The sequence below is a fragment of the Peromyscus maniculatus genome, chromosome 3, assembly GCF_049852395.1.
Source record: "Peromyscus maniculatus bairdii isolate BWxNUB_F1_BW_parent chromosome 3, HU_Pman_BW_mat_3.1, whole genome shotgun sequence".
In the NCBI taxonomy this organism is placed as follows: domain Eukaryota; kingdom Metazoa; phylum Chordata; class Mammalia; order Rodentia; family Cricetidae; genus Peromyscus; species Peromyscus maniculatus.
Genome location: NC_134854.1, coordinates 5,921,778 through 5,948,517, shown reverse-complemented (window position 1 = coordinate 5,948,517; position 26,740 = coordinate 5,921,778). Strand labels below are relative to the sequence as shown.

Here is a 26,740-nt window from a genome sequence, read left to right as displayed (position 1 = left end):
ACCGTAGTGCATCATGGGTTGTCTTTAGTATTTTGCTCCTAAAGTTTCTGAAGCGCTTGAAGTGTCTACTCTCTCGGTGAAGCGTGGCAGAGGCTGTTTGCTTGTCCTCTCCTTGGTGAGCTCAATGACCATTTCATGGGGAACCTAGATTGTAACTGTACTGGCTTATAAAAAGGTAGAAGTATTCTTATGCCCTGTCTATAGTCCTCTAAAGTTTAAAATTGTGTGAATTCTTTCTCTTTATTCAGAAAGGAAATATAATCCAACTTCTCACCATACAGCAACAGATCATATCCCCGAAAAGAAATTCAAATCTGAAGCTCTTCTGTCCACCCTTACATCTGATGCTTCTAAGGAGAACACACTGGGTAAGTTTGTTTTCTTCAATGCGATAATTCACTTGTTTTGTTTGTGTTGGAATAAGGGGATGGAGAAGCTCTCAGGGTTATAATTCATACATGTGTCACCTGTACAGTCTACATGTGGAGAGTAGAAAAGGGAAAATTGGCTTCCATTTTTCTTTGATTCAATTCCTAAAGTACCTGAAGAATTTAAATTTAATGATTATATATATTGGAAATGATAATAAATAATGTAGTTTAAACTCAGTAACATTGTGTTCTCTGCGACTGATTTTTTTCTTTACTTCTTTACAGGTTGTCGAAATAATAATTCCACAGCTTCCTCCAACAATGCTTACAACGTGAATTCGTCCCAGCCCCTGGCATCCTATAATATTGGCTCCTTATCTTCAGGGACTGGTGCAGGGGCCATCACCATGGCAGCAGCTCAAGCAGTGCAAGCAACAGCCCAGGTACCAGGCAGGGTTCTGAGGCAGATGGTACATTCTGTTCCTGTCCTTGGCAGACCCCAAGAGCGACCCCTGGGTGCGAAGAGATGGGGTTCAGATGCCGTGTGGTTTCGGTTTGAAGTGGGGCGTTTAGGCTGGGTGGTGCTTTATTAATACTGCAGAGGGCCAGTGGGTGGAGCGTGATGCATCGTGCATCTCGCACACCGACCTTCTCCCAGTCAGTGCTCCAGCAGCCTTGTTCTCATTGTGAGGACTGTTACTGTTCTCTCTCCACAGTCGGGCTTTCTGCTGCATTTGTGTTGGCTGCAGTTAGCTCATTTCTGTAGTTTGCACACAGTGCAAGTTAAGAAGTTCTATTTCCCATATTTTTTCTCAAGTTAGCATAAAAATGATTTTGAATCTTTACATGAAATGACTTAAATAGTCATAACTTGTACCGCTTAAAGGAGAAAATATATATTTACATATATTAATGCTGTCAATGTATGTCTACTTAAGATGAAAGAAGGACGAAGAACATCAAGTTTAAAAGCCAGTTATGAAGCATTTAAGAATAATGACTTTCAGCTGGGAAAAGAATTTTCGATGCCCAGAGAAACAGCTGGCTATTCCTCCTCATCGGCACTCATGACGACCTTAACACAGAATGCCAGTTCCTCGGCAGCTGACTCACGAAGTGGCAGGAAGAGCAAGTAAGTTCTGTAATGGATGTGCTGCGTGCCTTTGCTCAGTACTGTGTGCCTCAGCTGGGCCTCCGGGAATTAACCAAGGCGGGTGCAGTGGCCCCAGCTGAATGCTAGGGCGGGCAGGCAGACAGCTGTTTGCACTGCCTTCCTTACCTTGCAGGCTGGAAGTCTTTCAACTGTTAAAGTCGTTTGCAGTTTTTCTGACTTTGTATATAAATGACTTCTTTTTACTTTCTTTTATTCTTTCAGATAAATCATTTTATGATACTGTTTCCATTTTTAATTAGGTGGTTCATGGTTAATTAATATAAAGTACAAATTGTATCCCAGGAAGTTTTTTACACAAGATTTTTCATTTTGATTAAAAGTAAAGCATCTGAATTTTTGTTTATGTCCCCAAAACTGATTATATGAAAACATCCCTAGATTTGGTGTGTGAGCGACTTAGGGTGGTTGTGTGAACTGTGGAGATGAAAACTCATCATTTGCCACTATTCATCTAAGGTAATGGATACACCAAGTACTTATGCATACTGAAAATTCAAGCCAAACATGATGATGCTCATCTGTATGCCTAGCACTTGGAAGGCAGAGGCAGGAGGATTACCTCAAATTCAAGGCCAGCCTAGTCTACATAGGGAGTTGAGGCCAGCCAAGGCTACAGAGGAGACCCTTTGTCTGAAGATATAAAAGGGATAAATGCTAGGCCAAAAGAATTAATTATCTCACAAGAAAATAGCCTGCAAAATCAACTAACGAGGGCTCATAGGGTCTCAGAGACTGGACCTGCAAGCAGGAGCCTGTGTGAGTCTGACCGAGGTCCTCTGCACATGTGTTATTGTTGTGCAGCTTAGTGGTTTCGGGGACTCTTTTCTTTTTCTTGGTTTTTTTTTTTTTGGTTTTTCGAGACAGGGTTTCTCTGTGTAGCTTTGTGCCTTTCCTGGAACTCAGAACTCACTTGGTAGCCCAGGCTGGCCTCGAACTCACAGAGATCCTCCTGGCTCTGCCTCCCGAGTGCTGGGATTAAAGGCGTGCGCCACCACCGCCCGGCTATGGGACTCTTAATAGTGGGAACCGAGGCTGTCTCTGATTCGTTTGTCTGCTTTGGGACCCTTTTCCTCCTCTAGGTTGCCTCATCCAGTCTTAATATGAGGGGCTATGCCTAGTCTTAGTGCAACTTGATATGCCATGTTAGGTTGATACCTCTGGAAGGCCTGCCCTTTTCTGAAGGGAAACTGAGGAGGAGTGGATCTGTGGGAGACGGGAAGGAGAACTACAGTTGGAATGTAATATGAGAGAAAAATAAATCAAAAAGAAAAGAAAAGGAATTATCTAATAATTATATTTTAATTTTATTTTTAAATGTATTGTTTCTCTATAAAATTCCTGAAAGAATGATCAATGTAAAATATACCTTAAAAATTGATATAATTGCCCAAATTTAATTTAACGCCTTATAGTAAGTTTCTGCACTTTAGAACTCTAGAGTTGGTGGTGAACAATTCGTGAATTTTGACACTCTCAACTTTGACATTCTGTGCTTGGTAGGCACAGGGCACATGCCCTGATGTTTGTTAGAAAGATTTTTACCAAATACTTTGGTATATTTGTATTTAGGGTTTTGATGAGAACTGTTCAGTTTACTGTAAAAATACAATGTGAGATAGTGTAGCTATTCTTGAATACTGCCAAAAGTTTTAAGTCAATAGTAGATAGTAACTTTAATTTAGAAATTATTTTTAAAAGTTGAAACATTTTAAGAGAATTTTCTGGTATTTATTTTAAAAATAAACTATTGAAAACAATATAGCTTTTCCTTGCTCTGGGAAGTTGCTTCTGAATGAGATTCTTTAAGGTAGCATCAGGCATGGATGTATCTTTTCTTTCATGTAAGTTACTAGTAGTCACCCTTAGGGGACCTCTCGTGATGAGCAAAGAAGACTGATCTTTCTTTAATTGTTTTCCAGAAACAACACGAAGTCTTCAAGCCAGCAGTCCTCCTCCTCCTCCTCCTCGTCCTCCTCTTCTTCCTTATCTTTATGTTCTTCATCTTCAACTGTAGTACAGGAAGTCTCCCAGCAAGCAACAGTAGTGCCCGAATCTGATTCCAACAGTCAAGTTGACTGGACTTATGACCCCAATGAACCTCGATATTGCATCTGTAATCAGGTAAAAATGTGGGCCTGTCTATAAAAGTGCAGTCTGAATAAACAAGAAGGAAGATAACGGTTTCATTTTCAGCACATTTTTATTCTGGCTGAAATCAAGATGACTTACTTACAGAATTTTCCTCTTATAAAAGTAGCATATTTGCTGTAAATACCAAGAATATAAAGAAGCATGTGAGTGACACAGAATGTCAGCCTTCCAATACAGTCAGTGGTGAGATACTTGGATGTCACACCACTATGTACCTTGCGTATATGTTGGCTGATATAATATACTACTGGCCAAGTGGCTTACCAAGCAGAGACTCATCTCATGGTTCTGGAGACTGGGAGGGCCAAGACTCTGGCACTTGTTGACTAGCTTCCTGGTAAGGCCACTTTTATAGTTTGAAGACAGTTACCTGTGTATTCATGGGGAGACAGGGACACCATATTGTGCAGATATACAAGCATGTGCCAGCTTCATTTTTTTCTTCTCGTATAGCCACTGGAACCATCAGATTCTGGCTTTACTTAACCATAACCACTCCTCACAGGCCCACTCTTCAGTTATAAGGGGTTATGGCTTCAAAATAGGAATTTTGAAGAACACAAACATTCATTCCATACCAGTTATATACATATAATATATATGGATATATGGACGTGGTATGTTTGTATGCCTGTAACTATCTATTGCTCACTAAACAAGGTTCTTATTAAAATTTTTTTCAATGCTAGCTCTCATGCTTTGCACCATAATTTATTTAGTCCATCCCTAGCTGTAGATTATGTTACAGTTCTCATTTCTTTTAAATAACAAGTATTATGAACATCATTTTCAACATAATTGCTTTTATACTAACTTTATATTAATCCATTCAAATACAATGATGTTATAAATGTTTGATACAGTCTACCAAGATACACATCTATTTCTGCTACCTAAAATTGATATGCATAGCATTTTCTAAAGCTTAGTTCAGCACTAAGTATTATTTTCTCTTAAATACAATGCACCAATTTGAACTTTTGTATGAATGATTGTTTTAGTTGGCTTTAGTATGTGTGCCTTTTAAAACCATTTTATATTCTTATAAATTAACTTCTAGCAGAGTTGGCTATATTTTCTGTTGTTTTGTTATGTATGTTATTAATTTTGAGAGGCTCTATCTCAAAGAAACTATGTGGAGGGTCATTGAGGACATCTGCTGTCTCCTTCTGGTCTCAGTAGCAGACTCTGTTGATGCAGAAGTGACCCAGGAGGATATAAAACCCATCAGGTGGTCGATAGCCAGAAAGAAACTAAAGTTTTCCCACAAGGACCACCACCACAAATCTGACTCCCACTCTGTGTGGCTTATGTAGTGAATTCTTTCAGATTTCCAAAGAGCAGGTGGTTTCTGGGCATATCCCCTTGTCCCATAGTCTTTTAAGAAAGATAACAAAACCACCCTATTCCCAACTCCTTCATTGTATTTTCAGTGAGTTTCTCTCTGTTCTCTGACATCATAAAAACCTAATTTAGATTCAGTGCTTATTACATAGTTATAATTAGTTTGTCTAATTTTCTTTCAACTAGGTATCCTATGGCGAGATGGTGGGATGTGATAACCAAGATGTGAGTATTGCATTTTTCTATTTGGAATGTAAAAAGTTGTTGATAATTGAGTATTTGTCTTATTAACTGTATCTTCCGATCTGAAAATCAGGTTTTCATTTATGATAGCTACATTCTCCTGATCAGAGTATCTACATATCCACAGCAGGACCATGTCCCTTCATGAGTTCCCTGCTTAACTTTTTTTAAGCGAGTATTACAATGTTAGGTTCAGATTAAATTCTTGAGAGTTACTTCTGGCAGTTCTAAGTGCTTCCCTTTCTTTCTGCTAAAGATACTGTGTTTGCTAAAGTCCAGGCTGTTTACCACATTGAAGAAATGAGACTTTAAAGTCCTCCATTCTTGTAAGCAGAGGGAGCCTGGGAACAAGGAGGACCTAATGTGGGTTATTTCCTTGGTTATCGCAGCACTCAGCATTGCCTCCACCAGAGACTTATGCTGGGACGAGCCGTCTCTAATGGGGAAATGGGGAGATTTGAAGGAAGGCTTTCCTGCTTCCTCCCCTAGGAAACTGTAGTTACTTGATAAGGATGCCCTGACGAAGAGCAGCTTTTGGGAGAGAAAAGGGGTTTGGGGCTTACAGTTCCAGAGGAATCCAGTGCATCTTGGCAGGGGAGGCACAGTAGCAGGACCCTGTGGTTGGCCTGGCAGTCCAGAAGCTGCCTAGTAATAAACAGTTCGCCCACACGCAGGAGACAGAAAGTGAGACAGCAAGCAGAAGTAGTAGCAGGCTGTAAAACCCCCAGACCTGTCCTCAGTGAAGTACTTCTAGCAAGGCTCCCTCTCCTAAAGGTTCTAGAGACTTCCTAAACGGTGCTACCAGCTGGGGACCAACTGTTCAAACCCCGGAGCTTCTCAGGAAAATTTCATGTTCAAACCACGGCAGGGACTTAATTTTGGTTAAAGATACGTGTTTGACTAAATACTGAGCAGATTTTGTCAGTGGTTTTGACTCATTCCTTGCCAGCCTTACAGCAGGGCCCCTTTTGATCCTTTCCCACTTCAGAGGAGTAGCTGGAGCCCTCACTGGAGCCCTCTGGCAGTGGTGACACCAGTGGTGTCGGATCCTAATGCTAACAAGAGTGGAATTTGTAAAACACTCTGAGGAACACCAAAGATTGGCTTGACGCAGTGACAGTCGTGTGTGTTCCTTCCCTGACAGGGTGGGAACAGTGTGTTCCCCAGCCGCCCTGTGCAGTCGTGTGTGTGTGTGTGTGTGTGTGTGTGTGTGTGTGTGTGTGTGTGTGTGTTCAAAGCAGTGCCCCCCCCCCATTTCCAGAGCTGACTGGGAGTCCATGTCCTCTGGGGTCCCCCTGGTTCCTCCTGTGCTCTTGTGGGTGTCATGACTCCTGTGGAAAGAAGAGTTTCTGAACGTCTCACAGAGGATTTTTCTCCGTGTCTCTGGATGGAGCACCAGGAAGGAAGCACAGCTGTCCACTTGATGTCTTTAGTTACAGCCAGCTCATTCCACTTCCTAGGAGAACACTTAGGTTTGATGTCTTTCCTTACAGCCAGCTCATTCCACTTCCTAGAACACTTAGGTCTGAATGTCTTCAAATCTTCAATGTACTTTCCTTCTTCTATAAGATTCGTCTTCTTTTGTCTTTGGAAGATGGCTCTGCCTAGCGGTCCAAGTAGATGACAGTGAGGGAATGTTCATTCTTTAGTGTTCAGATTGTAGAGTCCACGAACCTCCTTATCAAAGAAGCATCCTTTCTCTGTGCTTCCAGTTCTTGGTCCATGAGGCAGATCAGTTGAACTCAGTAACCTCTAAGGCACTGCCGGGATCAAGAAATATGATTGCACGGATCTCACTTTGGTTATTGAAATACTCTGTCTTGAGCACTTTTTCCATCTAGTCTTTAGAAGTCCCAACACTCTTTTTCACTTTGTTTTCCAGTGCCCGATAGAGTGGTTCCACTATGGGTGTGTTGGCTTGACAGAAGCCCCGAAGGGGAAGTGGTACTGTCCACAGTGCACCGCCGCCATGAAGAGGAGGGGCAGTCGGCACAAATAGAGCTGCTTCCCTGGAGGAAGGAGGAGCTTCAGCGTGGCATTTTTTACGGGACTCAGAAAGTCAGACACGAGGAAGAAGAGACGACTCATTTCTAGGCAACCACTTAAAGGATTTACAGAGACAATCCTATAAGATCTCGAACTTGAATTTTATGAGTTGTATTTTAATAATGTAAGTAAATTATTTATGCACTCCTGGTGTGCTAAGAATATTATTCCAGTTAGCCTTGGATTATTTCTGTGGCCAACATATGCAGACATTTGTACTCCTCAACCATTTTCTCAAAGTAATGGGCATTCTATAATTTAAACTTCAAAGAATTCCAACGATGAAGATTTTAAGAAAGTATTTTATATTCAACAGGTATATTCTGCTGCATGTACTGTACTCCAGAGCTGTTATGTTACACTGTATATAAATGGTTGCAAAAAAAAACAAAAACAAAAAAAACAAAAAAAAAAGTCAGTCCTTCTAAAAAGGATTTACGATAATGGTTTTTAAGATGCCTTTATAATAAGCTTTGTTTCTTTGTGAAACTCATTCAGCAGGCTGAAGGGATTGGTTCATGTCATAAAGTGGGCTGGTGTCCTCTAGAGTACCTGGGTACATAAACAGAAACTCCTGTAGGTGAAACCTGATTCGTGCCATTAGTCTGTATGTTCTGCATCCAGATAGAGTGCAGCTCAAGAGGGTGGGGGTGGGGCCTATGGGGGAAAGGGCGTTAAAGTGATACATTTTTATACCAAATGTGTTTATTTTTTTGTGCGAGTAATCCTTAAATTGGAATTGTATTAGGTGTTAAAATAAAGTTTTTAAAAAAATAACTTGTATTTATACTTTACACACTTAATTATGAAAATTTCTTAATTGCAATTTATTTCTAATTTTCATAATCTAAAAAAGATTAGTGGTTAGCATGCAGAATGCTATGTAATCTATGATTTCTATAATAATGGTTGGAAATTGTGTTATGAGAATAAGGGAAGGACATTTTTAATGTAAATTGGAAGTGTCAAATGTATTTTTCTAAGATATTTCTCTGACTTTGCTTTGAATCTAAGGGTTTAAAAAAGAAACCTAATTACAGCAGATAAATGGAAATAATGACTGTAGATGTTTGGATTGGAATCAGTGTGGCCAGTATGACTAAAGAGACCTTAAACTTGAGCTCTGTGTTTAATTCTATGATACCATGATGTGGCAGTTAATTCAAGTCTTTATCACCCTGGGCTTCGTGAAACCAAAGTACTGCTTGTTGTAGATGTCTTCAGAGCACTCCTAAGGTCTTCTTCTATAGGTGCTAATGACTGATGGACTGTACATAGTGGAGGGTTCCTTTAAAATACCTTCTGGATGATGGGTAGGAAAAATTGTTGAAACTTCAAAGATAGTTATTATATCATACTTCCTTTTTATTGAAATGTATGAAGTCCATCAGATTTGTGTTTTAATGAAGCCCACTTGTGAATCTTTTAGAACTTAATCAAAAGACAGTGTTAAATCTATGTAGTGCTACCTAAAGGGTAGAGCTTTAATACATCTGAGGAGCGTTGTTCAGCTCTAAGATCCTGTGATGCGGAACTGCCACAGGCTACTTTATAATTGTTGTTGGCCCCAAAGACAGGTTCATATGGTCCTTAGTATTTTATATCATCAAGGGTGTTATGATTTCATGATAGTGTTTTCATGGAGATTTCATAGGCCTTGAGTAATGTATAACAATTGTGTTCTGTTAGCTCAGTCATATGCTATCTGGAGATTCTTAGATGAAAGGCATTTACATCCTGTAGTCACACAGTGTGGCTATTCCAAACTCATTGACTCTATGAGAACTGGCTAGAGGAAGTCACCTTATTTTGAGAGAAAGTTCCTTGTCAAGTCAGGAGCATCCCTGAATTCATTCACTTCCCAAGTTCTGCCTACTGAGTCACTTAGAAAACACATTAGCAAGCTTTGAGACCAGGAATTGATTCTCTTACCAACTGTATATAAAGAAATACACCAAAATTTTACATTAAATACTTAGAAATGAGTAGAACCTGTCACTAAATGGTATAGCTGTGTATATGTGTAGTATATACATACATACATGGCCAAGCATGGAACTACCTCATTAAAGCATCACGGCCAGCAGTTAACATTCTGTGTTACATTTACACCAAGAACATTCAGAATCTTTGTTGTACAAAACTTGTGTAACAGTGGGTGGTACAAAAGGCCCAAGTGTGAGTTCACAGTTTATAGGTGGTGAAAAAAAAAAAAATGAGGCCTTACTGCTGTAGTGTATATTTAAATGTTCATGGTGACACATTTGAAGCAATAAATGGCTTAATTCAATGCCTACATGAAGCTGAGTGTTCGATAACCTTACAATCATTCTTTTTTAAGGGTAGCCAAAGTTTTGGCTCATTTCTTCCTTAAAGCACACTTAACGTATTTTAGATTTATAATGATGTTAGGTTTGTATAATGTTGGTCCTTTGCTCCTGGACTTTAGAAATAGTTTTCTTTATTCAATTAATTAACTTTAATCTTACACAACTATTGTCTGTTAAACTTGGATTATAAGAGGCAAGCTCCTTGGATATGTGGATACTGAAGTTTTCTTTCCCACATTAAAAAAAAAAAAAAAAACCCTTTCAGCAAACAGGCTTTAAGAGAAAATAACTCAAAAATATCTGTATAAATTTATAAATGTTGAGCACTTAGATGCCTAGAATGACATACATTAAGGAACGTGTGTTCTGTTGAGAGAAATGATGGAAGCCAACATGCTGACAAATAATTGCAGTATCTTGGTAATGCTACGGTGAATATAAGAAGCTCGGTGGGAGCGTTGGGAAGCAGGGAAATTGATTACTGCAGTAGAGAGGGAGCCCTAAGGATGAATATTTGAACTGTACCCTAAAGACCAAGCATGTGCATTCTAGGAACACCAGTGGTCTGCAATATGTAGACTGAAAGTAGATAGGTACAATGTCCAGAAGAATCCAGACGCTGAGCAACAGTTGGTTTAAGAAGGGCATTTTACTTAACCAAGGGATAGTTTGTAATAGCAGGGGGGATATTTAGCTATTGTTCCTTGACCATAATAATGATTAAAAATCATTGATAGCAATTAAAAAGTATGGATATCTCCAAAGTAGCCTGTAGCTTGGGAATTGGTAACTGTTAAATTTAAGCTAGATATTTACACTTTTTAAAAAATGGTATGTGTGGGGACGTACATACCGCAGTGTGCACATAGAGCTCAGAGGACAGCTTTGTGGAGCTGGTTCTGGTAGCAGGCTTTCTTGGCCCGCCAGCCCCCAAATCATGACATGGAGACATTATTAGTAATGAATGCTCACCTTATTTTATGTTTGTCCCACTAGCTCTTAAACTTAGTTTAACCTGTTTCTCTTCATCTACATTTTGCCTTCAGGCGTTTTAACTTTCATTCTGTGTGCCCTTCGTTTCTGCTTCTATGTGTCTGGCTGGTTAATGGCTGCCTGGCTGGCTGGCTCTGGGTGTCTCCTGCTCTTTTGTCCTTGTTCTCTCTTCTCTCTTGTTCCTAACCTAGAGTCCTCCTCCTATTTATTCTCTCTGCCCACCAGTCCTGCCTGTCCCTCTACTGCCTATTGGCTGTTCAGCTTTTTATTGGACCAATCAGGTGCCTTAGACAGGCAAAGCAATACCTCTTTACGTCATTAAACAAATGCAGCATAAACAAATGTAACACATCTTTGACTAGCTAAAGTGATACTCCACAGCAGGCTCTCTCCTGCTTAGATATGGGTTCTGGGGATCCGAACTCAGGCCACCAGGCTTGCAGGCAAGCATCTTTACCTGCTCATCCATCTCGCTAACTCCACCCTCAGTTGTTGAACACCAATCAGAGTTGCAAGTCAAGATTTGTAAGTCGCTTTATTTACAGAAGAATCTAAATTGTAGAATTAGGTTTTGATTTGGACCTAATAAAATATTTGTGATTTGATTCTGTTAGAGAAATATTGATTTAAAGAGGAGTTGGCTTTAGGGTTTTGTTTTTAATTGAGGTTTGATAAGGAAGGACTATATTCCTTTCTGCTTGTTTTAAGGTAGTAAGTCACATATGCATTGTGAGTTAATTTTTTAACTATTTGTTACAAGCTTCAGCACGATTAGAATTCTTATTTGGAAGAACTTTAATCATTTCCTTACTGTAATCTGCAGAGTCATAGAATTCAGCTTGGGGCTAATCCAGTCTTCCTTTTTACTTTCTTCACTCCTAACAAGGGAAACTTAGAGGAGAACATTATGATTCATTTTTGTTTTTCTGTTGCTTAAAAACAACCTGGACATTTGCCGGGACGTAGAGCTGGTGTGAGGAGCAAGGTTGGGGTGGGCGTGAGTGTTGATATGTTCTCATGCCCGTGTCTACTCGCCATTGTAGGAAGGAAGAATCACTCCGCTTAGGCAGCTGTGTGGCTGCTAGTGGTTTTTGTTTTTTTGTTTTTTGGTTTGGTTTGGTTTGGTTTTTCGAAACAGGATTTCTCTGTGTAGCTTTGCGCCTCTCCTGGAACTCACTCGGTAGCCCAGGCTGGCCTCGAACTCACAGAGATCCACCTGCCTCTGCCTCCCGAGTGCTGGGATTAAATGCGTGCGCCACCAACCGTCAGGTTGGTCGAGAGCTAGTTTTAAAGATGAGCTCATTTAAAGCACTCACAGTTCTTAGTACAGTAGCAGGAAAACAAAAACACAACAACCCAGTAGCCATGGCTTCATTCTTGGCATTGTTAGATATGCACAGCAGAGGCAGTCTCAACACTGGGACATTATTAAAATAGGGACGATTGGGGTAGGTGTCCAGTGACAGGAAGTGGCTGTACTTGTTAAATGCAGTGTAATAGTTCAGCCAGGAGTGAACGCTTCTGTGTAATCCTGAGTGGAAACACGAGACATCCGCTAAAAGCTGGTGGTAGGCTTTAGCGTGTCTTCCTCAGTATGTCACATCAGAATTTACCAAAGTATACATGTCCCTGTCCTTGAAGCGTCTGTATGTGGCTCTGGAATGAACCAGCTCTCTCTTGAGTTTGAGGGACTGATTATAAAGACAACTTGTTATGGACTTCCCAGTTTGCACAGAGTGCTTTTCTTTTACTGGTGTTTGTCATTTGCAGATGTTTTTAACAGAAGTCAAGTTTTCTATTGAAAAGTCACTAAGTGTATGTGTTGATCTTATGCTTTGGATTAGAAATGGAAGGGATCTTTATGTCATGGTCCCTTGATGGAAGAGCCACATTCTGTCCATGAATGCTATCTTCTTATCCACTCGGATTTCCCAAATCAAGGCCAGCATTCGTGAGCCACTGGACGACGTATTACACCACTCTACACCACGCATACACTTCAACTTGTGACAAGTTGAGTGCTGTAAAAGTCTCAAAATATGGAAATAAATGCCTGGATCACACAAAAGAAAAAGAAAGATGGATGGGAAGGGAGGAAGAGAAGGAAAAGCCAAAGAGGGAAGGATAGAAGAAAAAGCAAAACTGTATAGCTGTTTTATAACATTATAATGTTTAGTTTCTAAGGAATCCTATATTGCAGATCTATAGAAAAGACAAATGAGATTTCTATTGGGGATGTAATTTGATATTTTTACATAACAAAAACTAAATATATTAATAGTTTCTATACTATTGAACTGTTAAGAACAAATTCTGGCTTCTTGTCAGTGTGTAAATGTCTGTCCTAAGGAAAGTTAAACAAATAGTATCGTTCATTGACTAAGTGGTACCCATCCTGGGTGCCCAGTGAATATTTCCCTTTTATCTGTTTATCTGTCTGTCCATCCAGCCCCATCCATAGACATATGTGTATATAATATCTACATGGTTTTAGTTTTTTTGTTTGTTTGATTTGGTATTTTGAGACAGGGCCTCTCTCCATCGTTCAGGCTGGTACTCACTACGTAGCACCAGCTGGCCTAGAATTTGTGCTGACTTTCCTGAGTCAGACTCCTGAGTGCTTGGATTCCAGACAAGTACCACCATACCCAGCTTATATATAGTTTAAAAGATGCAAATGTGAAAGGCTTTTAAGATGCTTAAAAGAAGCTCTATATCCATAATTAACACTGGGGAGGAAAGGATCTATATAATTATACCCAGGAAGTTGCTAAAATCACAGAGAAGCTGGCCATGCCTCTGCTGATGTACTCACTATCCTAATGTGAGGAACAGACAAAGCCTATGCAGCCACCATGTAGGAATTACACAAGTGTCCCTCCAGTTAAATATGAAATTTTCCATCCTCAGCACTTTCTGGAATTTTTTTTTCTGCCAATGATTGTTTTGGGGCAGTCTTCATTAGAGGAGAGAGTTAACAACTATGGGCTTCTGTACTAAAAGTCAGTGTCCAAAGTATCCCCATTGCCAGTTGTGACAACCAAAAATGTTTCTAGAAACAACTAAATGTTCCTTGGGGAAGAAACTGCCTCCCTGAATCAAATATCTTGAAATAACTAGGAAAACAATGGGAATAGTGATACACAGTATTTTAATCAGTAATGTGTACGTTTCCACAGTGCAAATTTTTAGAGCAATCCCTTGCAAGTAGACAGTTTGATACAACAGAAGCATAGAGACAGGCAAAATAGCTTTCAACATGAAGTAACTTACACACTGTACAGGTGCATTATTAGCACAGTATGAAATAAAATACAGCACATAGTGATGCAAATAAATCTGGTGCCAGTGCAAGTTAATTCAAAATGCCATAAAGAGACAGTTGTGGGAAGTGACTGACTGAAACTTATGAACTAAGCAGTTGACTCATCTTTAAAAGGTGGCACCAAGTGTTCACTTAAGGAATCCCCAGAGTGATGTGTGGTTTGCGAGCACTGCTCTAGGGGGAAATCTAAAATCAGTAGCATTTGCCTCAAAGGCTTCCATCTATCAGGACAGATTCTTCATCTTGCATTGTACAGATTGCAAGATGTGCCTATTTAAATGAACAAAAAAAAATGTAAGCAGTATGACCATGAAGAAGTTGAGCCGCATTTACTCCTGTGTATAAATTGGACAGACACTGGGTGAGCGGGCAGTGATGTAGTGTGCCTTCTTACCTTTTCACATGATTCTCAGATCTTTGTCGCGTTAAAAATTCTCTTACATTGAAATCCATATCTTGAAAAAAAGTGGCTCCACATGGTGATTTGGAAAGAAGCAAGTTGAAATGAAAGGAAATTAAACATGTTCAAATATTGACTACATTAAACATCCAAACACAAACAAAAAGGGCTTTGTTTTAGTGTTACATGCCTTAGGATTTTATTGACTAATGTCCCTGCACATCCAGAACCACATATGAACCTAGCTGTGGATAGTTCTGTCTTCCTGAGCAAGAGATGAAAGCCCTTCAGTTTAAATGAAAGGATGCATGATGCTAAATCTGAAATAGAATCATAATCTCTGCATGCAAAGCTTTGTTTAGAATACCTAATGAGGTACATTTGTGTATATTAGTGGAGGGTAGCATCTGCCTCCTAAGGAACAAAGGGTGTTGGAAGAATATATATCACATTAAATTTTCTATTCAATTTTGTATATATTTTGCACCTCAGAGAAGAACCCGTGACCTTGACTGGTGTTATTTTTATTCCACTTGAAATAGAAAGGAGATTTGAGTTTGTATGTTTACAATGAAAATTGGTAAAAATAGCTCTGTTTTCGGGTTCATCATATCCCTCCATTAAGAAACTTCTTGTATACCCAAGGTTTGCCTATGAAGACCATATCAATTTAAATTTGGAAATTACTAAAACCATCTTTCATCTGTAACTGATACTTTGCCAGCTTTATTTTTAGTGGTTCCCCATTAGAATGTCAAGTCCATTGGCAGCAATTGAAATTATCAAGACTTCAGAGCCAGTTGAGAAATGGCCCCTGTTCTGACGCTTTCCTTACCACTTCCTGAAAGATAGGAACTCCGTATTTTTTTTTCTCCATGACAGAGAATGCATGGCTTGTCTTCACTTTAGCTATGTGTGCCAGGTCATTTCCTTTTCTTCCTGGGCTTATTGATAAGGCACATTTCCCACAAGGTGAGTCCATGTCAGCAGACCTGACCAATACAGTGACATTTGCTAATCTGAAACTGGCCTCCTAAGAGATAATCAATTCTTTCCTGTTCCTCTTGTGTTAGTGAGATTCGGAGGAGCCCGGTGGATATCTAAGAGTGTATGAAGTCATCAAATGTCTTAGTGGAACCTGAGAAATGATAGAAAGTTGTATGAGTGAGATGTAAGCTTTAATGCATTAGCACACTGAGATCTTAAAATGTTCTTGGACCAATTACTGTGTCTGCCGTACTCCAGTCATTTATAGTATTTGTCACATGTCTTCTGTTTTCCATAGTGTCTAGGATGCCTTTTGAACAGATTTAATATATGACTCATAATTTAAAACTAACAACTTATGTTTAGAGTTTATTGGGAAAATTCCAGAATGAACATTGCCAAGAGATGATAGGAGCTAAGAAGGCAGTCTCATTTTCAAGGGACGAATCACTGCTGATAGCATTCCCAAGAGTTGACTTGCAACATCACCATGAATATCTGCAACCAGATTTTACACTATCATGAACAAGGTCCTTCTTGTAGAGAAAAGCTATCCCCTGAAGGAAGCCATCAGAGCCCAGAAGACTGCAACAGAGAGGATGTTCATGTTGAAATGTGTCACAAGAAGCAAAACTTTTGGATCACCATGCAAAGGTCATCTATTGATCATGATGCCCCTAGTTTATGATGAAGTTGAGATTCAGATATAGATATAAATATGGTTAAATAGATAGATAGATAAATAGATAGATAGATATCTTTCTAAAGTTCTCGATCCAATGCAAGAATCTTCTTAAACATATTTTTATCTCCAGTTTTAAAAATTAATACCTTACAATGCAATTTTCATAATTCCATATTTGGAGAACTGAAATGGGAGATTTACTAGTCTGAGTTATATAGCAAGTTCCTCGTCTGCATGTCTCAAAAACAAAACAAAACAAAACAAAAACCAAGTATTGGGTATAGCTCAGTGGTAGAGTGCTTACCTAGCGTGTGCAAGGCTATGCATTTTATTCCCAACACCATAAAACAAGTAAAAAGCCTTCAGAAATTATTAGAGTCAAACTCAATACCTCAAATCCATACCCCAAACCAAAAGTAGCTAGATGTGCAATGAAAGATCTTGTTTTATGTATTGGAAAGGTCACTGAAAGTTTCGTTTTGTGGTAGATTGTTCTATTTTGTACAACTTTTGAATTAGAATATGTTTGCCACTCTATTGTCTCAGTGCTGCTAAATGCCTAATTTTAAAGACTGTTTTTTTTTAAGTGGGAAAGGTACTTTATAAACTAGATGCACAAAAGCATCCAATCTGAAACAATGCCAGAAACCCCAGTTCACAATTGTGCTGCAGACATACCCTCCTACTTCCATCGTTGAGCCAATATATTCTCTGTCTTTATTGTTTCCTGTGCAGACTCCTACAGACTCCAATATAACTCTGCTTAGCCTTCCATTCAAAATTATCTACTATATAAGGAGGTCAAAGAATTCAAAGGCAAAAACAAAAAAAAAAAACTCAGTTGAAAAAACTTGGCTGCATTTAGGCATTTGTCAAAAGAAGACATCAAAACACTTGCTAATATAGAGGAGAATGACCAGCTTTTCTAATAACAGGGAAATACAAATCAAAGCCATAGCTTTGAGAAGTCACCTCACCCTGTTAAAATGGCTTTTACAGAAGGCAAAACTTACAAGTACGGTAAGAAGGTGGAGTGTTGGTAAGAATGTCAATTACTACAGCTACGGGCAAAGGTTTGCAGGTTCATCAAAAATTTAAAAATAGAAATACTAAATAGTCACTCCATGCCATTGCTGGGTATAAAAATCAAAAGATACAAGACAGTATGTTTAAAGGGCACCCATACTCTTGTTTACTGCATTATTTACAACAGTCAAGGATGAACTGATGTGTGAAGACAATGAGGTATGGATATAGGTGAGGGCCCACAGAGGCTTCTGGTAAGGCCTTACTCAAGGTCAGAAAGTCTGAGCTTGCTTTGCCCTGCAGGGCTGTATAGTGGGATGATTTGGTCACTGGTGTGGTTACCAGGTGTTTTGAAGGGTCTACACTTGGCTGTACATTGTACTTTGATCTTGAAAGGGGAAGTCTTTTGCCTTGCCCCTTGGCATTGTATAAAAAGCCCTTTGGAATAAATCTCAAGGTGACTGGTTATTGACCCAGAGCCCTCCCAAAGCTACCCTGTGTCTCTGTCATTCTCTCTGTCTATGTCTACATTTCTATGTAATACTTCCTAACTGCTCTCTCCTCCATGCATGAACCCTTCAACAGTTCAGAGCTGGTCTCCCACAGATACACCATTCAGATACAAAAAAAGAATGAGATCCTGTTATTTCTGACAATATGGACAGAATTGGAGATCACCAAGTAGAAAATAACAAGTATAAAAATTGAAAACTATATGATCCCATTTGTGTGGAATATAAAAACAGAGTAGAATGTCAGCCTCCAGATGCTGATGAGGGTTAGGAGAGGCTGAATGGAAAGGCTAGTCACTGGGCACTAAGTTATAATTAGAAGCAGGGATTTCTAATGTGCTATTGCACAATAAGACTACAGATGCTGTGTACATGTTTACAAAAGCTACAAAGAGGAATTCTTAATATTTTACCCTAAAGAAATGATAAACATTGAGTCACTAGATATATTTAACCTGACTTATAAATGACATGCCATATGCAAGTATAGAAACATTACACAGTACTGCATTAATATGTACAATGTGTCCATCTTTATCTAGCCATTACAATTTTAAATTCAAATATGTCTAATCTCAGTCATGACTAAAGCCCACAAGTTCATCCTCTCAAGCCAACATCTGTTCCCCACCTGCATCTCAAAGGAAGATGGGAAGAGAACAATTAGTGCCAGAATTTGTGTCTGATTCTTTATGGTCCCTGGGGCTCACTATTTAGATGATCTGCTCACTGTTTTGACACCTCGACACACCCTAGGCTCTGTGAGGACTGAGCCTGGAGAGTCAACACCTGGAAGACGAGCATCAGCACTCGTTCACCTGCCTGCTGTTGAGAATGCTCAGGTGCTGTCCCTGCATAGTCTCATCTGGGCCAATGATGCTTCAAAAGAGGTACTCTCAGCTCACAAATGATAGCGTGAGACTTCACCAAACACCTGTTTCAGAACAACTGGTAAGAGGTGGTGAACCTGATGGTTTATGTCCACCATGGGTCTCCTCTAATGCTCGATGCAGTCCCAGCGGTCTCTTTCCATTTGATCCTATACTTTCTTTGCCACATTCTTGTTCTAACTAACTCCTTCTTTTTTCCAATATTACTTATTGGTTGTCTTCTTCTTGCTTGGACTCTGTGGTCAAGATAGGAAACTGAGTTCTTCAATTTACCAGAATAATTTCTAGATTCCTTTTGGCCAAAGCAAAGCAACAACATTGTCTAAAAATTTTCTGTTCTGTTGGCTTTCCTTTCTTCCAACCCAAAGACTATTGTATTTAGCATCCAATTTATTCTTCAGTATTCTGACTCAGCAATTTAAGGATGAAAAAAAAGTCCTTCCTCCCTCAAACCCTGATTTCTTAAATAACTCAAGCCTTAATATTAACAAATATCTATATGGCTCATATCCCCCAGTAAATAGCTTTGCCACACTCTGGGCCTCATTAGCCTAGAAACCATTCCAATTTAGAGGCCTAGTGATTTCTATTAGTCTTCAAATCATACTACCTCCACCAAAAACCTATGGCATGCAACAGAAATGCTCTCTTGACATCTAAATGTGGAAACCAGGTTAATTTTCTCCCATCCCCCCATTTGTCATGGTATTGAAGACTTTGAATTTATGTATTAAATAGTATTAAAACATTTTATAAAGAATACATAAAAGGACTTGAAATGAGTGCATGCCTCTTCTATAATGACCTAATTAATTTGTTTTTAAGGAACTAATGTTGTTGTTGGTGGTTTTTGTTTTTGTTTTTTTTGACACAGTCTCATATCTTAGGCTGGCTCATAAAGTTTCTTGCTAGCAAGAGATGGCCATTTTTCTGAATCTGTAGTAGCAGTGAACCTCTAGGGGGCGCGCTTTCTCACAAAATATTAGGGACTATTGGCGAGTCCTATGGAATGGGCTTACTCTAGGGGTGTGGCCTCACCGGAGAACGTCTGCTTATAAAAAGTTCGGTTAGACCTGAAGTGTAGAAACTATCTAGGTTTAAAGTCTTTGAAGAATGTCTGCAGTGAGCCTAAGTCAGTCCTCCCCAGCGCTGGAAAAGCAAGGGCCTGCAAAGTTCTCCTTTGATGGTCCCCCAGCCTGCCAAGAGTGATGGGATTTGCCGACCCATGCCATGAGAGAGTCGGTATGGAATTAAATTAAGGCTGCCCTTTTCTCCGGGGCAGAAGTTAGAACACTCTGCCTGCTCCAGTCAGCTCATTTGAAGGGCCAGTCATCACGCCATTTGCCTTGGAAAGACCTCAGAAAGGAGCCGTAATCACTGCGGTAGCACTCGGTGCTGGAGTGGAGAGGGGGCTGTCAGTTACTCGAATGTTTCCTGTCCTGTGGTCCAGACTGTCCTAATGACTTTCTTGTCCTCTTAAGCGTGACCACAATTCCCTGGAGTGACGAACTTCCCCGTTAACTCAGAGTCTGCCTTCATCCCCTCCTCGACCTTTGCCATCTATTGACTAGGAGCCGTTTGTTATTACAGTGCTGTGTTAGGGAAAATGCCGTGACGCAGATGATCGGGCATCAAGGATGTTTCTAACTCCACCGGTCTGGATAGGTAATCACGTTGCAGGGGCGACCCTAACTGCTGTTTCCCAGCTCAGTAGCCTGTTACCCTTTGCTGAGGCAGAGCTGACAGCTCGGCTGCGACTGGTCCCAAGGCCAGGGGAGCCCTGGGCTTAGCTCCGCCCCGCTCGGCCTGGGTGGCAGCGATGGTCCAGGTCCCCCGGCTCTCGGCCCTGGGTGCAGCTGGCGCGCGCGTGTCTCCGCGTGTCTGCTCGCGTGTGCGCCCGTGCGTGTGAGTGAAATGAGGTGGAGTCCTACGCCTGGGTGTTTCCTTCCAAGTGATCCTGATCAGCGATCCGTTAGGGGATCATGGGGGGAAAATTCTGGCTAGAAGGATGAAAACTGAGTAAGTACACAGAACTTTGAACTTGAAACAGAATGAGACCCAACGCAAGCAAAACCCCGACAGTAACCACACACATTCAAACTGCTATTCCCTTCTTAGGTTAAAAGCCGTGAATGCTAGCAGCAAAGGAGCAATTTAAAAACTGAACGAAAGGAAGCAGTTCAGAAACATGAAAGGCTGAGAGTAGGGCGGCTTTAAAACGGGAGGGAAAATGAGAAACTGCTAGGGCAACCTGGCCCGCGCCCAGCTGTGCAACAGGCACTTCGCATTTAATCTGCTGCGTCTTCAGGGCTGTTTGCAGACTCCAGATCCGCTTTACTGTGCTTTCTCTTTGCCCCAAAGCCGAGACAAGCTGAACTCTTGAGTTCGTGTTGTGGAAATAAGACACTACCGGAAGGAACTCTTGGCAGCTGGGGATGCATTCGGATGATTTCTTAAGACTATCATGATTTTGACATCTTAAAAATAAAATAAGCAGGTCGATCACTTTTTACTGTCCTTCGCAAAGGGCTCGTGTTAACCGCCTCGGACCGCTGGGACCTGTGAATCTTTGGCATGAACCTTCGGAAAGTTCTCAAGTGGAGATGGGGCGAACTTGATTGGAGTTGTGCAAGAAGAAGACAGATGTGTACTTTTTTCATGCTGACAACGTGGCCAGGGGCCAAGTGAAGCCGAACTGGTCATGATCTGTCGACCTGTGTTCCTTTGTCGCCGGCGATTTTGCCCCAGACCTTTCCTGGTGGGTTTGGTGGTGGCAATCTGTCTCTTTTACCAGACCCTGACACTCCGAGGGAGTAAGAAGCTTGCAGCTGAGGTTCCTGGAACTGTCCCACACACCCCCTCTCACACTCAGGCTAGCAGATGTGAGAAAGGACACCCTCAGGACAAACGGTGCTTCCTTCTCTCGGCGGCGAATGCCCAGGAGATCAGGAAGGTAAGTCTGTGCTTAGCCTGAGCGGTCAGCCTGTCTCTCTCCTTTCCACAAAACTAAAATTAACTTCCATGAGGTCCGAAAGGGAGCCAGAGTATAAACAGCCAAAAGTGACCTGCTGACTGGGAGATGTGTTACATAAGCCGCAAAACTTCCTAAACTTACTTAAAGGGTTCTGCCCTTTATCTTTTAGACACAATGCTCACTGCAGTGAAATGAAATGCTTTCTAAAATGTTAGAAGTCTAAGAAATCTGAGGATTTATACTTCAGAAACCAAAGTCACAGCTTTAAAAAAAAATCTAAAAAACCCTGGGTCTCTTTCCTTAACGGAGAGCATGTGTGGTAAGACGCTCTCAGAACTCCATCTCACTATTTGCTAAATTGGTTCTGAATTTGGTGAATGTGTTTCTAAACCAATGTATTCATTTCTGAAGCATTTAAAAGAACAGTACTATATAGTTTTCTTAAGGCTAATTGACATACTGTTTAATTGCTCATAGAATTAGGGGAACACCAGTTCAGTACATACAGTGCCCGCACCTAGAATCTAAGTACTCAGGAGGCAGAGGCCGGAAGCAAGGGCCAGCTCCATTTGCTCGACATGAAGAGTTCTGGGCCTATCACTGTTTAATAGTGAGACATTTTTTTAAAAGTGTGCATTTATGCTTGGTGAGGTGGCTAGCTCATGCTTATAATCCCAGGACTAGAAAGGCAGAGGCGGGGGCATGGGGTTCAAGGCCAGCCTAGGCTAAATACAATGTAAGCCCAAGTCCAGCCTGGGCTACATTAGACACTGTCTAGAAGAAGAGAAAAAAAAAAGCAAAACAAAGAGTTGTAGAAAAAGAGATCATTCTGTATTCACAATGGGCAAGTTAGTCTCACTTTTTTTCCCTATACTTTATAAATAAAATATTTTATTTATAAAGTATAGGAAACAACACAAATCCAGAAAAAACCATAAAACTTCTGTTTTAATATTGCACTCTGTTCATACCTAGCTGCAAATGCAGAAAACATTTAAAAAATGGTTATTTAAAAAGTTGATGGGAACATCACTAAATTTAGAGACACTTGAAATAGTATATTGCAAGATGCTTTTGGGATCTGTAAGCCGTACCTTCTATCTAGGCAGACTCAATGGGAGTTTCTGAGCCTGCTTATTAGTTGAAGCAGAATTTCATGTTGGGTGGCAGCATGCCCTCCTCCAGGACCACCACGATGATGTTTTATAAGCTCTTTTGTTTATTTCATTCCAGACTGATAACCCAGGTGGGTAAGTAGTAGGTGGGGTCCCTCAACTTAAAAACAAGGTGACTGAAGGATGCTCAAGTGATCCACATGACTAACAGAACGCCCTGCCACATCCCACAGATATCAGTCGGCTTAGTTCCTACCACAGTAGAATCTAAGTAAAAGCAAACTCAACACTGGTGTAACCGTTTCTGAAGCCACAACTTGAAGAATGCACACCAAATCACGGTAGATTAAGATGATGAGCGTTTGAGGACTGTCACATGGGTGTGCTCATTTGTTAGCAAAAATGTGAGGATTGTATTGACTCATGAACACAGGAACTAATAGCAGATGACAGAAGCAGGCTCATCTTTACAGGAAGCCTTAGTTTACGGTATGACTCAATCTTCAGATGCTGTGAAATAATGGGAGAATGCACTTTTTGGTTAGTTTATGTAACTTTTTCTTTGCTTTTTTATTTTCTTGAACACTTAAAATGTATGACAGATGTACCTGAATTTTAAAGCTAATGTTTGGTAAATTGAAAACTATTTTTTGGTAGTTTGTAATTGTAATGCTCTTTAAAAATAGGTGAGGTAAATATTTAAACATAAATATTCTCTAGGAAATTTAGGTGGAAATGATTCATTAATTAACTTCCAGCCTCCTTTGCTTCCCTACTAAGTATTTCCCGATTCCAGCTTTGTTTGTAACTTAAGCATATGTTAGCTGTTATTTGTAGACTGTCACAGAAAATTCCATTTCAGCTTTAGAACTCTTGCTCCTTGGAAAACATCTGAAACTTATTGGCTGCTGGTGTAAAAAAAACATTCACTCTAGAATTTTCTTCAACCAGAAGAATGCCAAACACATGATGATTTTGGCTCCCAAATGATTCGCAGTCTTAAATATTTAAAACATAAGCAAGATTCTAAATTGAGAATTGTAGTTCAGTGAATGTGAAAACTGTGTTTCCAAACACTTGCTCTGTACCTCTGATTTTAATACGTGCAGCCCACTGATAGCAAGGAAGGCGGGAAGAGGATGACATAAAACCATTAGTCAAAACCAGAGACAAATGAATCTTGTTTGTCATTGTAATATGTCTTCCAAAAGGAGTCAAGTAATAACCATCTGCAATGACCAAATATCCCTTCAGGTATCTAACGTGGAGAGAGAAATCAATTATGAATGCTATATAGACCCTGTCAAAAATAACCACTTGTAAACGTCACTAATGAAATGACCAGTGTGGCACTGTAGAGGTGGGTGTGCCAAAACCTAGAAGTAGCTTTTAGAAATGATACCCTAGAGGAGTAGAGTTTTTTCATCTGTACATTTTGAAATTTGTGGTTACTTTTACTGACAGGTCAAAATATTCAACTTAGCTGAATCCCTCATTTTTGCTTTTGTTAAATCCACCCATCTTTACTTTAAATGCTTTTCAAAGATGCTTAAAACCCCTGGATTTGACTATAGAGAAAAAAAGTGTTTGGATATATATATATATATATATATATATATATATATATATATGCCAGAAATTTCATTCAAATTATTGCATGCATGTGTCTTTGCAACTCTCTATGGACAAATAATTTATTTTGATGAGATATTCAGAATTTAAAACATGTTAGGACCACTGAAAGTGCTTAACAACCTGTATGCTTCAATGTTTAATTAACGCTTCATTCTGTGTATATTAATTGGGTCTGGATAAATAAACTTAAAATGAAAAAAAAAACTTTAATTAAGTCTTCAAAGGAGGATGTTAAAACAAATAAATAAACAACTTAGTGTGAAAACATGGAAAAGCAGAATATTTCTCTAATTACATTTGTCATTCATTGGTGAATAAGCAGCAAGCATTTCTTGGTGCTTTTGGATGCAATTCCTTCTTAGAAGGGACCTTCTGTTCTTTATCTATCTAGTAACAGAGGACCCTATAGTTCCTGTCCCTGGAAATACTTGAAGACAGTAACTTTGCCTTCCACACCTTTCCCCATCGGGACCCAATTCAACATTAAAGTGGTTCCAAGTGCCAGTGAGATCACAGTATTCGATCTGCCAGTTCTCCATAAGGAAGCACTCTCCCTCTTTCTGGCCAAATTTTAATTCCTTTTTCCATTTGTACATTCCAATGTGCCTTGTTAAGCACATATACTATTATCATTTCTTCTGGATTTTTCTCTCAACATTGGTTGTTTAAATATTATTTACTAATTTGCCATGTCTTAAAACCATTCCAACTTAATATATGAACATAGTTATGTTGTCTTCACTGAGGTAGGTTGCTCTGTAGATTTATCCATTTTCATGAAAGCTGACGCCTTAGCATTGCATAACACAGAAAAGATATTACATTGTAAACAGACACAATGGGCGTGATCTCCTCAGTCCGTGCTCCTTTATTGGAAACACGGCTATTTGAGGACTGTGTTTAGACTCGGGAGAGCCATGTGTTTCTGATTATGTCCCGTTGAGGCTACACAATGAGAACTACTATTCCTTGGACTGTTGCTGGGCTGTTTGCCTTCCAAGTCTTCCTCATTCTCCTTCAGTTTCAAGGATTGGTCTGTGCAACTTTTACTACCCCAGGATTCAACATAGCTTAATGTAAATAAACAAATGTCCTCACTAAACATGTTCTACTCTTTTATTTGTATTTGTAAAAATAAGCAACACACTTAACATTTGAAAATTTCTTTAGAATGACTTGTTTAGCCCAAGTTTTGTAGTATCAGGAAGTTAGACCAACTTTTAGGTGCTGACAATTTATTGGAAAACACGCTCTCAGGGATACCAGAGCAGAGACAAAATAAGAGAAGGATAGATTGAAAATCCAGTGAGTGCACATTTTCTGGGGTCACATCCAGAGAGGCTGTCTTCAGCTACTGAATCTCAGGCATTAGAGGCCAGAGGAAACCCTGATGTCCTCTTCTCCTGTCTTTCATTGGATTGTGTCCATCCAATGTTTCTGGATTCTTAGGGCAGCCATTAGAGGTACCCAGAGCCTCTGATACATATATCATTTTGCCAGTACAAATGGTCTGAAATGGCCCCTCCTTTACCTATGTAATATGAGTAAAAGTTACAGTTAATGGCAGTGAGAATGGTGTGTGTGAGAGACAGAGAGAGACAGAGGACAGAGAGACAGGTGAGGGTACAGTAAATGGTCCTCAGTCGTACAGCCACAGTAATGGCATGAGAAACACCTACCAGCAGCAATCTAGCGACAACTGTGACAGAAGTGGTAATTATTTCACTTTCTAACAACCCACCAGAAATATCTCCATGAATCTGCATCTTGGAAAAGGACTTTGCTTCCTTTAATATATATATATAATTTGTAATGGTCTCATAGAGAACCCTCCCCTTCAACTGAAAAAAAAATACTTCGTTTCCTCTTTTTCTCTTCTCGATCCCTTTAATCGTGTATCCATTCATTTTCATTTGGTGTATGAAATTTATTGATACTCTTAGGCAATGAGGTGACACAGGAATGGAGGCCCTTGTGAGACAGAGGAAGCAGAGTGCTGGAAAACTGAGAAATTCTCAGATTATTCTTTGAAAGTAATGAGAGGAGGCAGAGAAGGAGCTGGTGATTTAAAAAGAAATGGTGCAGCAAATGTAAAAACCTACAAATGTGTATGAAATAAACCAAATAGCTTAAAAAACGTATAGTGCATGCATGCATGTGTGTGCACATTTGAGCGTGTGTGTGTGTGTGTGTGTGCGCGCGCGCGCGCGCGCGCACGCGTGTGCATGTATGTGTGCTTGCATACGTGCATGACTCTGTGTGTGTGTGTGTGTGTGTGTGTGTGTGTGTGTCTGTGTCTGTGTCTGTGTCTGTGTGACTGTGTGTAGAAAATCTAATAAGGTCTAGATGTTGTGAACATAATATGCTGTCTGAATTCTGAAGGGACAGGACAATCCCTACAGAACACAAAGACTGGCATGCGTCAACTTCTGAGAAAACAAGTTACAAAATGAACTGGAGCGGAGCAGAGCTGAAGAGAGACCAGTTCAAGGGAGGCTGGATAGAGAGGCCTCTCCTTCGCCAGATCTTGCCTTCCCTG

General features: G+C 40.0%; 2 protein-coding genes across 11 annotated transcripts in view; both read left to right on the top strand.

Moving 5' to 3' along the window:
- Ing3 (inhibitor of growth family member 3) overlaps positions 1 to 9,631 on the top strand; it is a 29,591-nt gene extending 19,960 nt beyond the window's left edge. For both annotated transcript variants that reach the window (XM_006994488.4, XM_015987973.3), the window contains 6 exons: positions 249 to 368; positions 657 to 814; positions 1,310 to 1,503; positions 3,465 to 3,666; positions 5,227 to 5,265; positions 7,166 to 9,631. In XM_006994488.4, coding sequence (XP_006994550.1) covers positions 249 to 368; positions 657 to 814; positions 1,310 to 1,503; positions 3,465 to 3,666; positions 5,227 to 5,265; positions 7,166 to 7,282 — 830 coding nt within the window. In that variant the 3' untranslated portion in view covers positions 7,283 to 9,631. The remainder of the gene's footprint in view (positions 1 to 248; positions 369 to 656; positions 815 to 1,309; positions 1,504 to 3,464; positions 3,667 to 5,226; positions 5,266 to 7,165) is intronic.
- Positions 9,632 to 20,230: 10,599 nt separating this feature from the next.
- Cped1 (cadherin like and PC-esterase domain containing 1) overlaps positions 20,231 to 26,740 on the top strand; it is a 294,083-nt gene continuing 287,573 nt past the window's right edge. For 2 of the 9 annotated variants that reach the window (XM_076566160.1, XM_076566161.1), the window contains exon 1: positions 20,232 to 21,430. In XM_076566160.1, coding sequence (XP_076422275.1) covers positions 21,179 to 21,430 — 252 coding nt within the window. In that variant the 5' untranslated portion in view covers positions 20,232 to 21,178. Of the gene's footprint in view, positions 21,431 to 26,740 lie in introns of all 9 variants that reach the window. The other 7 variants (XM_006994486.4, XM_042272826.2, XM_015987971.3 and 4 more) reach the window with 7 other exon arrangements.